We start from the raw sequence: 14,706 nt of genomic DNA, 5'->3' as shown, positions 1-14,706 counted from the left end.
AGTAAAAGGGCTTATTAAATGACATCATTTGTATTCTTTGGCTAGACAAGGTCTTTATAAATTAGTTTTTTGATACATTTATTTCTATCCAAATGTCTCTTCTGTGCAAGAAAATTGTGCTCAATTATGCCATTTTACATGCATACTGACCTAAGAGGTGTTGGTTGGACAAAAGTCTTCTATTCTACCACTATCTGATGCACAGCGGCAGAATGGTGGAAAAGTCTTTTGAATCCTTTTTGGTAGTCTCTGTACGACATGCCAAGCTTAAAATCTCCTACTTCCCTTCCCCCCTCACTGTTGGTTGACAACCCACACTAAATACCCTAATCAGACAACAGTTATTAAATCAATACTGCACTATTGCAAACAAATCAAGTTCTCTTAGGAAACCAATTGTATATTGAACATGTTCTCCAAAGTATTCTCAGTTGGCATAGCCAGACAGAACACAGTGAATTTGGAGTGGTAATTTTCACAGCACTGCATGATTTATGGGATTTTAAGTGACTTTCAATTTGCAGGTAATGATAAAGTTAGAGTGAGGAAGTCAGACTCTTGTTCATTTTTATCTGAGCCCAGCTCTCACAAAAGTCAGTCCTGTTTGATGGGGAGACCTCAGACGACATTTGGGAAACATTCATTACAAAAACAGATAATGTGACTCAGCTTAATTTTTTTTTCTGACTTCTCCTGCAATTAAAGCCTTTCAAGCATGGTTCAAAAGGATGTGCAATCATCCTTGTATGTCAGCTGCAACACCGCTCTCCAGTTTTCTTATATTCTGTTTCTGTCAGCAGCTCTGTTTGCACAGGTGAGACGGAATCCTTCATTTCTGCAGGAAACTGCATTTACTTTAAGGGTCTGCCTGTGACTTTCATTTTTATGAGGCCTTTAGTCAAGCACACAAGCTGTCATCATCTGGCTGTTATATCATCCCACTGTAATGCTTTAAGTAAACGATTTTGCAAAATAAGCTGGTGAAATAAAATGGAAAGCTGCTTCAACTGATTAGGGAATCATAGTGTCACTACTGCTTTTGCATACTCTCCCTGGGTGTAATGGGAATCTTCTTTGCTGAAAGCTGTTGCTTTATGGGTAGATTCAGAGTATTTTGTGTGCTGTTCTTCATTATTACACACTACATTTACTGAGGAAATCTAACCGAAGCTTCACTTCTACAGATAATAAACACATCATCCTACATCAAATCTTGGAGTGCAATAATTTCTGTTTGATATTCAACACAGCAATAACATCCAGAGGTTGCATCTTCTGCTACAGTGTTTTCTATTAGCTGAAAAATTGGGAGGTTTTTTTAACCAGGTTCTGTGTTTACACCTCCCTTTTACTCTATTCTGAAAGTAAGGTATCAATTATAATGGGGAATGCAAACTAAAGTGATGCATATTTTGTGGTTTAATAATTCACCATATTCAATTCTGGATAGAAGTTCAGGTAGATTTCAATATGAATTCTATATGAAATTTTCTAGGGTAAAATATTTGTACAACAAAGACCTTAAATAAAGAAAACTATGTTTTTTTTATGAGCTAGAAATGGATTCATAAATTTATGTAGTCCTTACAGACCCAAAATCACACCTGCTAGTTCAAATGCATAGATACACTGATATTTCATTTGTAACCCTAGAAAATCTTAATAGACCAGGCCAGAAGGAGGAAGATGGATGAGATGCTGCTTATTTCACTATTTGATATTTTTTGTGTTATGATGAATTAGCAAATTATAAACTGACAGCAGTATTGTAACCCTTGGTCTGTCAGAATGTAGTTTATAGGATATGTTTTATTTGAAGGAAATAGAAGATGAAGGATCATAATCTATGCTTCATCCTACTCTATTTAACTTTCATCATACAGTTTTCAGAATATGTTATTGCTTAGTAAATTATTTTGCAAAGATAAGACCCCAAAACCATATTTAAGATCAGAGTATTACATTAGAACTCATTAAAAACCAAATTATTATAGAAATGTTGGCTTGATGAAAAGAATGTTTAACACCAGCCTAACGTGTTTTTTCATTATTATTATCTAAAATAATCATTTTAATCTAATAACCAAGCCTTATCAAAATGCATTCTAATTGAATTAATAGGACAGTATTTGCTGGTTTAATGTACTGTTTTTTTCTGAAAACTGAGCAGATGAACTTCTGCTTTGTCCTGACCTGAACTTGTTGAAGATCATATCTACCATTGCATGTTGTGGAGAAAAGCTGTAAAATGTGCCTCTGGGTATCTCTGGAAAATTGGACAAGAGTTTGACTCTTTTCAGAGCTGCATTTGAGAGTTTTTCAATACCGTCATGATGAAGAACGAAAGAGCTCGGGTTTTTTTGAAAGGTGATTTATTATAATTCCCCCCCTGCAGGTTAGGTTTGAGACTTAGTCATCATAACGTTTTTGAAATGCCTTGTTTTTTAGGCACCAAAAAACATTCTCATTGCCATAAAACAATAAGATATTTTTAAGGATTTATACTGATTTTAGAAGCAATTGAGACCAAAATGGAAGTGTAAAAATATACAAAAGTAAATTTTGAATAATAGATCCTTTTTGAAGATTATTTTACACTTTCCTGGAAGAAGCAGTAAGCTGTTTAATAAAATACAACTGTTATTCACCTTTTTGGCTTATCTTTATGAAATCAAATGAGGTCTATTCACAGTAATTTGTCAATGGTACACAATGTTTGGTATCTATTTGAAAAAAGCTCGATAAGCGTAGTTTCGGCTCCAGAAAAGGTCAAACAGTCGAGACCTCTGCAATATACTTTAATTCTGCTTATTTTCCAAAGTGTCTTTATCGATTTGCAATCTCTCCATTGTATCATAAAACAAAACAACAACAAAAAATCCAGGCATTCTAAGTCCCTCATCTAATGAAAACATTTTTTTTTTCATCTTTAATGGTTTACAACTTCACATTTTAGCAACTTGATCAAATTGCTAATTTAAACAAATTTCTAACACTAAAAATAAAATAAAAAATGTTTCCCTTTTCAAAGATTATGGACATGACTCATTATTTGTCGCAATCTGTGGCATAACTGAGAAAAAAAGTGTGAAACAAATACATGTATATAAGAAAAACCTACAATTATTTAGTTCCAGTCAGGAATGCCATTTTAGTTTTGAAATTACTTATTTGAACTAATCAGTGGGGTTTGAATTCCTGCTTCATCAGGCTCAGTCGTTGTGTCCTTGGGCAAGACCCTTAACCTGCCTGCTGGTCAGAGGGCCTGCTGGCGCTGGTGCATGGCAGCCTCTCCTCTGTCAGCCTGCCCCAGGGTAGCTGTTGCTACAATCCAGTAGCTTGCCACCATGAGCGTGTGAATGTGTGTGTGAATGACTGAATGTAGTGTGAAGTGCTTTGGGGTCTTCTGGACTGGATAAAGTGCTATAGAAGTACAGGCCATTTACTGTCCACCAGCATTATTCTGGCTGGATGTTTTTTCACAACTCTTGGAATTTTCTCTGTCGAAATGACTCTTTTAAACTGCTAACAGAAAACGGCCTGCAATTTTGCATCACCCTAGGAACCGCCAGGGGTCAACTCTGCCATGCAAGCTAGTAGAACATTATTAACATCATGAAATGAGAGGCTTCTGGACAAGACGTAGCAATCTCCTCCAAAATTGACATCTTCAACTTGACTGACATGTCAAAAATGGACAAGTTAATAATGTAATGCATCCATTCAGAAACACTGACTGTGTTTTCATATCCAGTGTTTTGCCAACATTTTAAGCTGTGTAATTCTGAAATATAAGTTTTGTTTTCAAGACACGAACTCAAAATAACCCAAACTTTTTGTTGTTTCTGGTCAAACCTGCAAATAATGTAGATGTATAAAACTAGGATTTATTTTTCTTTGTAAAAATCCCAAAAGGTTGCACAAACTACAGGGGAAAAGGGACAGATAGCTTGTGCAAAATCAAAAAAAAAAAAAAAAAAAAATGAACAGGACCTATCTATAATCTACATTAAGTGAAAACTAAAAGAAAAGAAAACCCTGCTAATCTGATCTAACAAAAAGGCTCTCCAAAACAGCACATGGGTGGCACCAACCTACTTTTCTACTGTGTTTAACAGAAAGAAACTGATGTGATAGGAATGTGCAGGATACCACAGACTTACCCAGTCCACAAACCTACAAGAGACCTGCTTGGGTCCTGATTGGTTCTTCTCAAATCCATGAGCCAATCAGGGCAAATTGGCACCAGTTTTCACTCTGAACCCGTGGAGAGACATGAAACAAAAAGAAGGGGAAAAAACAGTCTGGCAGATATGTAACACCTATCTAGAACATTGGATTGAAATAGCAATAATGCCCAAAAAATTGAACCATTGTCTGAACCCACTTCTCTTCAGTGTGATAAATGAGAAATTTTATCCTGAATGGCCATAACGTATACCTGCTTGGAGTTTGGTATTGCATTGTATGGAGCTATAGCTCATAGAGAGCAATTTTGCAGCTTTATACATACAGTTTAGTTCTCTGATGCATAACATTTGAAAATATACAGTCATTCACCCGACAATATTGAAGCAATGCTTTTGCAGCTAACTTATAAGAAGCAGTAAATGTCTTGCATTAGTCGGGCAGTGAGCACCGTTACGCTGGGAAATCAGCTCTGTGTTGGTTCAGTTTCACTCTCATGCTTTCTGTAATCCATTTCAAACACTATCTTCTCGATCTGGCATATAAATGCTCTAAGGCAGGTTCTTTATACTTCAAGAAAATTAGAATATTGTATAGATGGTTTTGGCAAATGTGGAGATCATATGAGGTAAAGGGTTTATTTACGATAAAAGTGAACATAAATATCTTTTTGCCAATCACAGGCTTGTGAGCTTGTGTGCAGTTTCACATTCATTCCGTTATCTTGTGTTGATGATTTTCTAAATTCAAACAGCTTTCCTGAATCAAACTGTCTCATTAGCAGTCCAATTAAATCACATGTTTAAAACCCACCGCACAACAAATGCTGAGGGACTCTGAAGTTTTCTCTTTTATTATTATCACACACTGACTATTCTGACTGTTATTCTTAACTAAATTCTGGTATTTTTGTATTTTTCAGTTCAGAATAACATATTTGCTTCCTGTGTTGTTGTTTTGCATCATTCCACATCACATCCATCTCACTCTAAAATTTCGGCACTGCTTTTGTAAGAGATCTTCTGTTTCTTTTCTCTACATTGACCTGGGGGTGGCAAGAAGGTCCAGCTGTCTCTCAGTTGCTCATTGTTGTGTTCTCATCAGTCCAGCCCTCTTTCCACTCTGTTTATTTTCTTTCCCCCTGTGCCTCTGTTTAATAGGAAACTGATTCAAATCAGGCCTGTACTGACTGACCTCATGTCAAGATGTGCAGGAGCAAGGCTGAGTCAGTGCAAGGGGGGGTGAGGTGAAAAAAACGAGGAGGAAAATGTCTGTATGGTCGAGGAACAGAGCGCATTGATATTTTGCATGAATATGTTTCTTGAGGCAAAGAAATTGAAGTCGTGCTTGTTTATTCAGTGTAAAATATGTTTAAAGCAGAGAGAAAGATGCACTAACAGAATGTGCGCGTCTTCTAACTGCTTTGGTTGCACCAGCTGTGTTTCTTTTTTGCCCTGTAGAAAGAACAACATGTCCATCCACATTGTATTAAAATTTTATGAAAAATCCAGCACTTAATCTGATTGTGTAATATATATTGGAAAACTATGCATATTCATTTTGGGTTTGTACCTCTCATCCACATAAAAGCACACATTTCGAGAGAACGATATCACAAAAAACACCCGCCAAAGTCTTGTGTTTCAGTGGTTCACAAAGGTTCACAGCTTTGAATAAATAACACTCCATCATATTCTTATACATCTGGTGCTGTAGCACATCCAGTTTAGTCTCCAACTAAACCAGACAGGGTGGAGTTTTGAACAAATCAAAAAACTCCAAGGAACGACCATCAAACAATACCATTACTTAGTCTCATGAGACACTATCCAGATGCTGTGTTTTATAGATGAAGATATACTCACAATGGGTTGACAAACATTAGAAGTGGCTCCAACAGCAGGGAAGACCGGCCTATTTTCTGGCAGTAGTTATTTGACCACTTGGGAGCATTGGAAATGGGTCTCCAGATGATCAAGGATGCAATAGGATAAACAAAAGTGGCGATATAAGAAAAAAAAATAAAGTGCTAGAACATGCATGAGACAAAAGCAGCAATAAATCAGTTGTAAATGTTATCTGAATTTAAAATTTTGACTGCATGAAGAAAAGTTTCATATCTGTTGCTGAAAATTCACAAGCTATCCTCAAAATTTGTATTAGTATTTTGATGTCCCTAGCATAGATGTTTCAGCATCTTTGGGGTTTCTGCTTTTTTTTCAATAAGAAACAATGGTGAACCTCAGATTAGTACTTTGATACCGACTCCATTTTTTTTATTTTCAAGAAATCCATACATACCGGGAGCAAAGTGGGCTAGGATTAATTAGATCAGAACCTCATAAAGTTTATTGATAAGGCTTAGGTAGAGCTAGATAAAGAAATGATCTAAATATGATGAGCAAACTACAATAGCAGAATCTCCATTTTAATGTTTTGGCATTTAAAGTTAAACAATCATTCAATAAACCTTTTATGTTCTGATGGCAGATGTATTGATTTATTTTTATTTATGGACTTAATCATAAAATTAGGGATAAAAATGTTTTTCACTTCTATTTTTGCATCAACTGCTCTGAATTCTAAATGGTTGCATTGTTAGCAGATTCCTGTAAATTTTATATTCTCATGGAATTATTTGGAAAATCTGAGTCAGTGTAAAGTATAGATCAGGTCTTTTGAAGAAAATGCAGGCAATTTTCCTACCTGGACAAAACTTGTTCTGTACTATTTACTATGTCTGGATTTCTATAGAGATAAACTTATTTATCTCTCTATCAAATTCCAGCGTAAACAAACATTTCCCCTGGCACATTTTTTTAAATTTATTTTCATTTTTTGTAGATTTAATAAAAGTCAAGCTGACTACTAAATAAACTGCAAATAAAACTAAAGTTCATGCTTCACAGCCAACCTCCTGCATTTGTTGGTTAAAAACATGGCTGGTAAAGACATTGTACTGGAACAAGACTTTGCATTGAGTTTTTTTGGAAGAGTTTGCTGAATTGGAAACAGGTTTTAATGATGGAAAAAGTAATAAAAACAGCCAGTGGAACTTCTTTTAGCTGCCGCATAGTAGAAGTTGTTGGGTACTTCCTCATAGCTGGCATTGTAACACAACCTGGGTGGTGCAGCTACCAGCTGATCTCTGACCTGCTGTTCTTCCTTTCATTGAAACACCACGTGTTTTAGGTAGTTCATATAGAGCCAGATCAATAGAAAGCATAATAGCCTGCATTGGTGTGTGTATGTGATAAGAGCATCTCTGTGTGTTTTGTCTGCTTTCTTGTTGGCCCGCATTATTGATGTTCCTCCTGCATGACTTGCATTTACACACGCCCGCTCTCTCTTGTGGTGTGTGAAATCATAGTCAGTGGTCTCTGTTTGATGTTTACAAGGCCGTACAACAGAACGCTCCCTTGAGCATACGCTGATGTTAAGACTCAAGAGATCTCCTTTTGTTTCACTCAGTGTCTTTCTTCTCTATCCTCCCTTTTGCATCTGTCTCACTCATCTGCTTTTACTGCCGTTTTTGTTACTGTGTCTCTGTTCCATGGGACGGATTTTCGGAAGTAAACTTTTGACAGTAAGATTAATGATGGTAACTTGGGGGTTTTCTTGGTGTAGAACAACGACCTTGCTCTCAATACTCAAGCACAGCACAGTGGAGCACCGCTTTCCAATAAACACCATGAAGGCCAAACACATATTGGTCAGATCTGAACTGAAAGTTTTCAGTATTTTTTTTTCAGCTTTACAGTTTCCATGTTGTTTGCTCTCAAACTCTCACTTTTCTGCATTGTGAAGGAAAGGCCAAACTGAGTCCTGGATTAGTCTCAGATTGGAGATTCATGCAAAAATTTTGAAAATAATTAGCATTTCTGAAGGCATTAGAAAGTGGATTGAGTGTACCTAAGCGGGTACTTGCATTGTTGTTAATGTTTTTTTATTATGCTTTATTATTGGGGGGAAATTTCTATTCGCAAACCCTAAAAAAGAAATAAACATATGACAGACTTGTTTATGTGCATTTCTGTTTCAGTTTGGCTGTTTGGGACTTTGTATTCATCTCTGTGGACATCCTGAAGCGCAGGATGGAAGGCGATTGTTCTTGCATTTTAAAGCCAATAGTGTGGAAAGCAAGTTCCACATCTGCATGAATCTGAGAGCAAGCATGGCAGTGCTCATCACCCTGGATACTTTAGTGCTGCATCTGATCCCAAAAATCAGGCCTTCCTTGAAGCACACATTGGGACACAGACACATCTCCTACTATTGGTTTCTATGTGAATTCAGAAAAAAATTGGAGTGCAAAGTTAAGCACAATGAGGAGGGCTTATTAGTGATATTGTAGAGCAGTTACTGTATAAAATGGGTTTTGCTTCCAGCAGTGAAGTGTAACCACATCCATTGTATTGATCAAGACATGAGAGCCTACAATGATCGGGCCTTGTAGACGCTTTCAGAACTCTTGAACCGTTTCACGTCTTTGTGACAATATGCAATATGACAAATCTGATTTGGGTTTGATCCTACAGACCACGCAAAAAAAAAAAAAAAAAAAAAAAAAAAGTGAGAAGTATGCCAATGAATAAAGTATTTTACTGGCTTCAGATGTGTGCCAGTTTATAAATATCTGCAGGTGTGGTAGAAGGCCTTAAAAATTTAATAGAACACACGTGCCACAAAATTATACACAAGAAGGATAAGCAACTTGAATTCACAGCCATTTAAAAAAACACAGAAACAAAAATGTTATAAAACCACTAGTCTTGCACTCCACAAAGAATGACAAGAAGAAAACCAATGTTGGAAAAAAGTCAAGCTTGAATCCAGAAGCTATTTAAGTAACAGAGGACATTTTTTGAAGAAGATGCTCGAGTTATACCACCCCAAAAACTAAACATTTTGCCCAACATGCAATATGTTGTGCAAGGCAATATGTTAAACCTGTGCATCATCTCAAAAGAAATATATATGTTGCCTGGACTGCAATTGATTGTTTTAAGACCAGTATATTGATGTAATACAATGCCATAGTCAAATTCCAGTTCTAAATTCAATTAAGAATGTAACAGCTCTCTATTCTAAGAGTGGATGGATCTCAAACTAGCTTACTAGTTTGAGAAGAATAATTGGGGAAAAAAGTGTGGAAAGTTAGTGCTGACAATGCCAAAAAACTTGCAGCTTTAATTGAAGTGAAATGTGCTTCACCAAATATTGACATAGAGTGACTGAATACAAATACAGCACATAATTTTTTCTGAATTTCATTAGTGAAAAATTTAAAAACCATATATTTGTTTCCCTAAATTTCTGAAATATGTGTTATGGATTCCTAATCTGTCTTAAAATCCAAAGTAAATTTGTAGGGTTATGAATACTTTTATAGGGCACTGTTGATGCACAGGAAATCTTATCATTCTCATGTTCTAAGCAGAATTTTTTTCTTACTATTTGTTCCTTGAACATCCTTCTGAATAAATGCAAAATAAGAACCTTGAAAGTCATCTTCACAGTAACTCATGTTCTTTTGCTTTCCTCTGTAACCCTGACAAGAAATAATAATATAAAACAAAACAAAAACATCCATACTTCTTTGCCAAACTGAGCAGAGTTTCTGAAAGATTTTATGAAAGCGACTGTTCTTACAGAGACAGCAAGCTTGGAAGTTGGTTGTAAATGTTTCTCCCTCTTTTGAGACTGAGAGGCAAGAATGTTGTATTTTAAGCATTGCTTTGAATAGTTGTTTGCGTCTATGTTTCTTAAAGGACGTGTCCTTTTTTGACACAGTTCCAGGAGGTCATGCAACTCTAGTTGTTTCAGGTGGCAGAGTGAGCCACTCCAATCACACCTACTCTTCTTTTGATATGCCTCTTTTGATATTATTAGCATGGCTTTGTGCTGCATTGCGAACGGGAACTAGGGCACAAATTACACTCATTACTTTCTGAAAATGATTATTACAATGTGAGTAGAAGGAAATGCATTGCATGAGAGCTCACACTTATATTGAAAACGAGCTCCTGGTTCAGAAGGCCAAAGTGATCCATACACATGCCCTCAGTTTCTCACATTCTCTGAATAAGTGATGCAAAATTTGACAAAATAAGATATGAAGATATGCATATATGTGTTCAACATTATTAGAAATTGCTTTGTGTTTATTTCAAATGCAATAGAGACAAATCGAAGGCAAGAAGAAAGGAGTAAAATATTTAGAGACATTTAAGCAATAATACCAGTCAACACTATAGAAATCTGCTTCCACACCTGCAGAAAAATGTGAAAAAAACAAGAGACAAAATTATTAAGATTGTGTCATGTCGAAATTGCTCTGTTCCTTGTGTCTGTGCCAGATTAAAAATACATAAAATGTCAATAAGAGTGTTTTACATAATCAAAATTATAATGCACTTTCCCTCCTCCTCTTCTTTTTTTTTTTTACTTAGGGATGCTAATCAAACATGGCCTGTAGTGTTATTTAATTTCCCAGAATTCATTGGTTTTTTGGCATCATTAGTATCAGTGCTATTTCACAGTCCCCATTGATCTTAAAATTTAGACATTAATGCATTTGGCCAACTGCTGCAATGTGGCATAATGCACAATAGACTCTAGATTCTCTACTGGTATTAGAACATTTGCAATATGAAAGCTACATATATATATATATATATATATATATATATATATATATATATATATATATATATATATATGTTTTATGTATGGCCGAGGTGTTTTTTTTGTATGTTTGTTTTGTTTTTTTTGCTGACTTATCATTTACTTTCTGAAAGAAGGATCACTTTTCAATGTTAAAGAAATTTGTGTCCATAGCTTAACCGGAAATTAAATTATTTGTGTGTATTAAACTCTGTAGTTATCTTCATTCATGTTTCCAGCCTTCATATAAATATTGTAATCGCCTAGCATAAACACAGATTTTAAGAGCACTGTGCTTATATTGACTTTTGCTTTAGTTTTACTGGCCAGAGTAGCTCTGTTGTATTTACCTAGGTAGTAAAAGATGTAATATTGTTTCCAGAGGATGAAAAAAGAACTGTAAACATCCTGGTTAGGTCCCAGGGCTGTTAAAGGCTAGAAATGCTATGACTGTGTCTCAAGACATCAAGCAGAAAGTTACGGTCTGGACACACACATTACACAAAGACATTGTTTGATTTCTACGTATCTCGTAAAAACTCGTTTTAAATTATTTTAAAGTATAGTTTCACCATATTTACTGATGCAGAAACAAAAATATCAATTCATTTATTTTTCTGCTCATTGTGGACAGCAGCATTTGCCTTTGTCTTCTATCGGTGAATATTTTCTGTCTCTGAAGAGCAGAATGCAGAATATCTTGTTCTTCCTTCTGTTCATTGTAATTTTTGTGATTTCAGGTGAAAACATTTGTAACTCAGAGTTTTGTAACTGAAGAGTAAAATCATGTTTGTCATGCTGCACATTTAACAATTCATGGGCAAATCTGAGAGATTTGAAAAAAAAAGACAGACTGAGAGAATTTGTAGATTTGACAATAAAACCAAACATTTAAAATTTCAGCTACTGGAAATTGTATTCAGTGTTGCCTGACACAAGGAGTTTTGTTAGAAAAGCTGAATCCAAATTATTTTGCACAGGGTCAGTCAGTTTAGTTTGAGCGTGTGTGCATGTGTAAACATGGTTTATTTGAACAATAGAACTGCGCAAGTTTGAATTTATTGTGAATTTTCCTTAATTCACAATAAATTAAGAAAACATTAAATGTTTGGTTAACATTAAGTGTTAAAAAAACACACTAAAAAAGTCATAAACAAACTACAGTAAAGATTTTAAATTTAAGAGCTGCCTTTATCCTGTTCTACATGTACAGCTCCAAAAATTTGAATTTTGTGGAAAAGTTTACAAAAATAGTCATTTTACATAGATTTGTCAGACATAGAGTGAGCTATTTTAAACTGTTATATCCTGAAATGTTTATCATTATGGTTTACAGATCATAAAAATCTAAAATATCACGTAAAATCAGGTTTATTTGCTATATGTATTTAATACTTGGTTGTGCCTTCTTTTGCTTAAATGAATGTATTACTGTGGTGTGGTTGTGAGAGGATTGTCAAGCTAAATTCATTGAAGAATTTGGAAGAGCTTTACAAGGAGTCAGCTGAGGCTGGAGTCAGCACATTGAGACCTCTTGGTTTTCTTCTAATGGGAGATAGAATCTTATCGCGCTTTTCTATTGGGCCATCATAATATTAAGGTTAAAAAAAATGCATTTGCGACTGTATTCAGACACAAAATCATCCATAATGATAGTATCTGCACACTGTGAACTTAAAAAGCTATTTATGTGATCAAGTGTGTCTGCTGCTATTTCTCTTCCAGGACTGGCTGAGTAGGTTTGGCTATCTCCCACCCCCCGACCCGGTAACCGGCCAGCTGCAGACCAAAGAGGCGTTGACCAAGGCCATCAAAGCCATGCAGAAGTTTGGAGGACTGAAGGAAACTGGAGTATTAGGTACATTTGTGGGCGTTCGGATATATCATGCACAATCTGTTTTAATATGAGACTGCAGAGGCTGTCAAGCTAAGTAACAGTAAAATGAAGTACAAATATAACAACAAAAACACAGAGAGTAGCTTCACAAGGAACTGAATCAATATATCTTAGACAAAACACTGAAAGGTAATATTTATTTGGGTTCTATTTACTGGGTAGTATTGCATTGCACAGCTGTCTACCCACCACAGGAGAGCTTGTAAACATGAATCACACTTGCTGTCACAGAGAGAGGGGGAGAGAAGAATGGCAATACCTCCATGTGCGTACTGTATGTGATTAATGATGCTTATACGTGGGAAACAGAACAGTATATTGATTAGCATGCATTCTCCAATTCTCTCCATGCATTCTTCTCATAATTTCCTGCACTTCGCATTGGCAGTCTTACTCACTCATAGGCACCACAACCCTCCTCTGCAAACAGTGCCATTATTTATCTCCCACATATACAGTAATGGAGAGTAGATGTGAGTAATTTTGAGTTGCAGAGGTTTGGGGAAAAAATAATGTTCTAAATGGCAGACACCCTAAAGAGTTTTGTTGCACATGTAAGCAGATATCTTCAAGAGCTTATGTGTTTATCACTTAAATGGGTGTAAAATACATTGTGTTGATGTACATACGTTTGCATAGGAACACCTGAATTGCCAGGGTTACTGGTGCAGCCAATTCTAAATAAGGAAAATGTTCACCTGTGATTGCAGATCGGATGCATTTATCTCCAAAGACACTAAAAGCATTGAATCTCTTTCAGTGCCTTCATAAAAGTATTTATATCTGTTGAATATGTATATGCTTGTATTTTACTGGAATTTTATTTAATAGATGACGTGGAAGTGGGAGAAAAATGATACTTGGTTCTCAAAATGTTTTACAAATAAAAATATGAAAAACTTGCCGTCTTCAGCCGTCCTTTGCTTCTATTACAGATGCAAGTTTATGATCGGTCTGACTGAATGGGGGACATCTTTGGACATCACTTTTATCAATCTGGCTACAGATGTATATTAAGATTTAAGTTTGAACTTTAACTGGACCATTCTACAGATGAATATGATTACAACTGTTCTCCATTTTTCTAAGTATTTTTGTTACTCTCAAGTCTTTTGTAATCAAGCAACTTTGCTCCTAGCATTTCCCTTTCCTTAGCTCCACCCATCGATCCATCAACTCAGACATACTTCCCTGTTAAAGAAAATATTCCCTGCAGCATGATGGAGCCACCACCGTGTTTCCTTGTCACATTGTTGTTTTCATGCTGATGAGTTCAAATTTGGTCTCATCCAACCACACCACCTTCTTTAAAATGCTTGCTGTGTCTCCTATGTGGCTTGTGGCAAACTGAAAACAATTTATTTTCCCCAACAGTGGCTTTCTTGCTTCCCTCTTATAAAGGCTAGATCTGTGGAGTGCATGACTCATAGCTGTCTTCCACCTTAGCTGTAGATCTCTGCATCACCTACATTATCAGAGATAAAAAATAAAAGTGTATTCCTAACATTTCCAGTTTTAATTTGAAAATAAAATGAAAACTATGTACCTTATTTACCTTCTACTTTTAGCACATAAAATCCCAAAAAACTACATTCAGGTTGTTGCTTGTAAAATGACAAAATGTGATTAAGACTTTAGAGCTATGGACACTTTTTAAAGGCACGATAAGTGGAGATTATAAAGTTATTGTTTTTCTTTATTTATTATGGGAATGTCATTTTAGTTTTTAATGACTTTCTCTCACCTTCACTGTCCTTCAGACCAAGCCACACTGGGTCTAATGAAAACACCCAGATGCTCTCTGCCAGATGTCTCTGATCCCAACGTGACGGCGGGGCGCAGGAAACGAAGCTTGAATACACAGAACAAATGGAATAAGAGGCACCTGTCTTGGAGGTAGGAACATTTTTTGATCAGCCGACATGAAACCATTAGCTCACCCAAACATTTCAGTT

The 14,706-nt window shown here is 35.8% G+C and overlaps 1 protein-coding gene across 1 annotated transcript in view; it reads left to right on the top strand.

The window, feature by feature from the left end:
* The window catches only part of mmp17a (matrix metallopeptidase 17a), a 97,025-nt gene that overhangs the window by 37,604 nt on the left and 44,715 nt on the right, over positions 1-14,706 (top strand). The window contains exons 3-4 of the mRNA XM_055040609.1: positions 12,580-12,712; positions 14,512-14,647. Of these exons, the coding sequence (XP_054896584.1) occupies positions 12,580-12,712; positions 14,512-14,647 (269 nt within the window). The remainder of the gene's footprint in view (positions 1-12,579; positions 12,713-14,511; positions 14,648-14,706) is intronic.

Source organism: Poeciliopsis prolifica, unplaced genomic scaffold (assembly GCF_027474105.1).
Source record: "Poeciliopsis prolifica strain line A6 unplaced genomic scaffold, Auburn_PproV2 SCAFFOLD015, whole genome shotgun sequence".
Classification (NCBI taxonomy): domain Eukaryota; kingdom Metazoa; phylum Chordata; class Actinopteri; order Cyprinodontiformes; family Poeciliidae; genus Poeciliopsis; species Poeciliopsis prolifica.
Note: the sequence above shows the minus strand (reverse complement) of the source record. Positions and strands in the feature narration are given on the sequence as shown.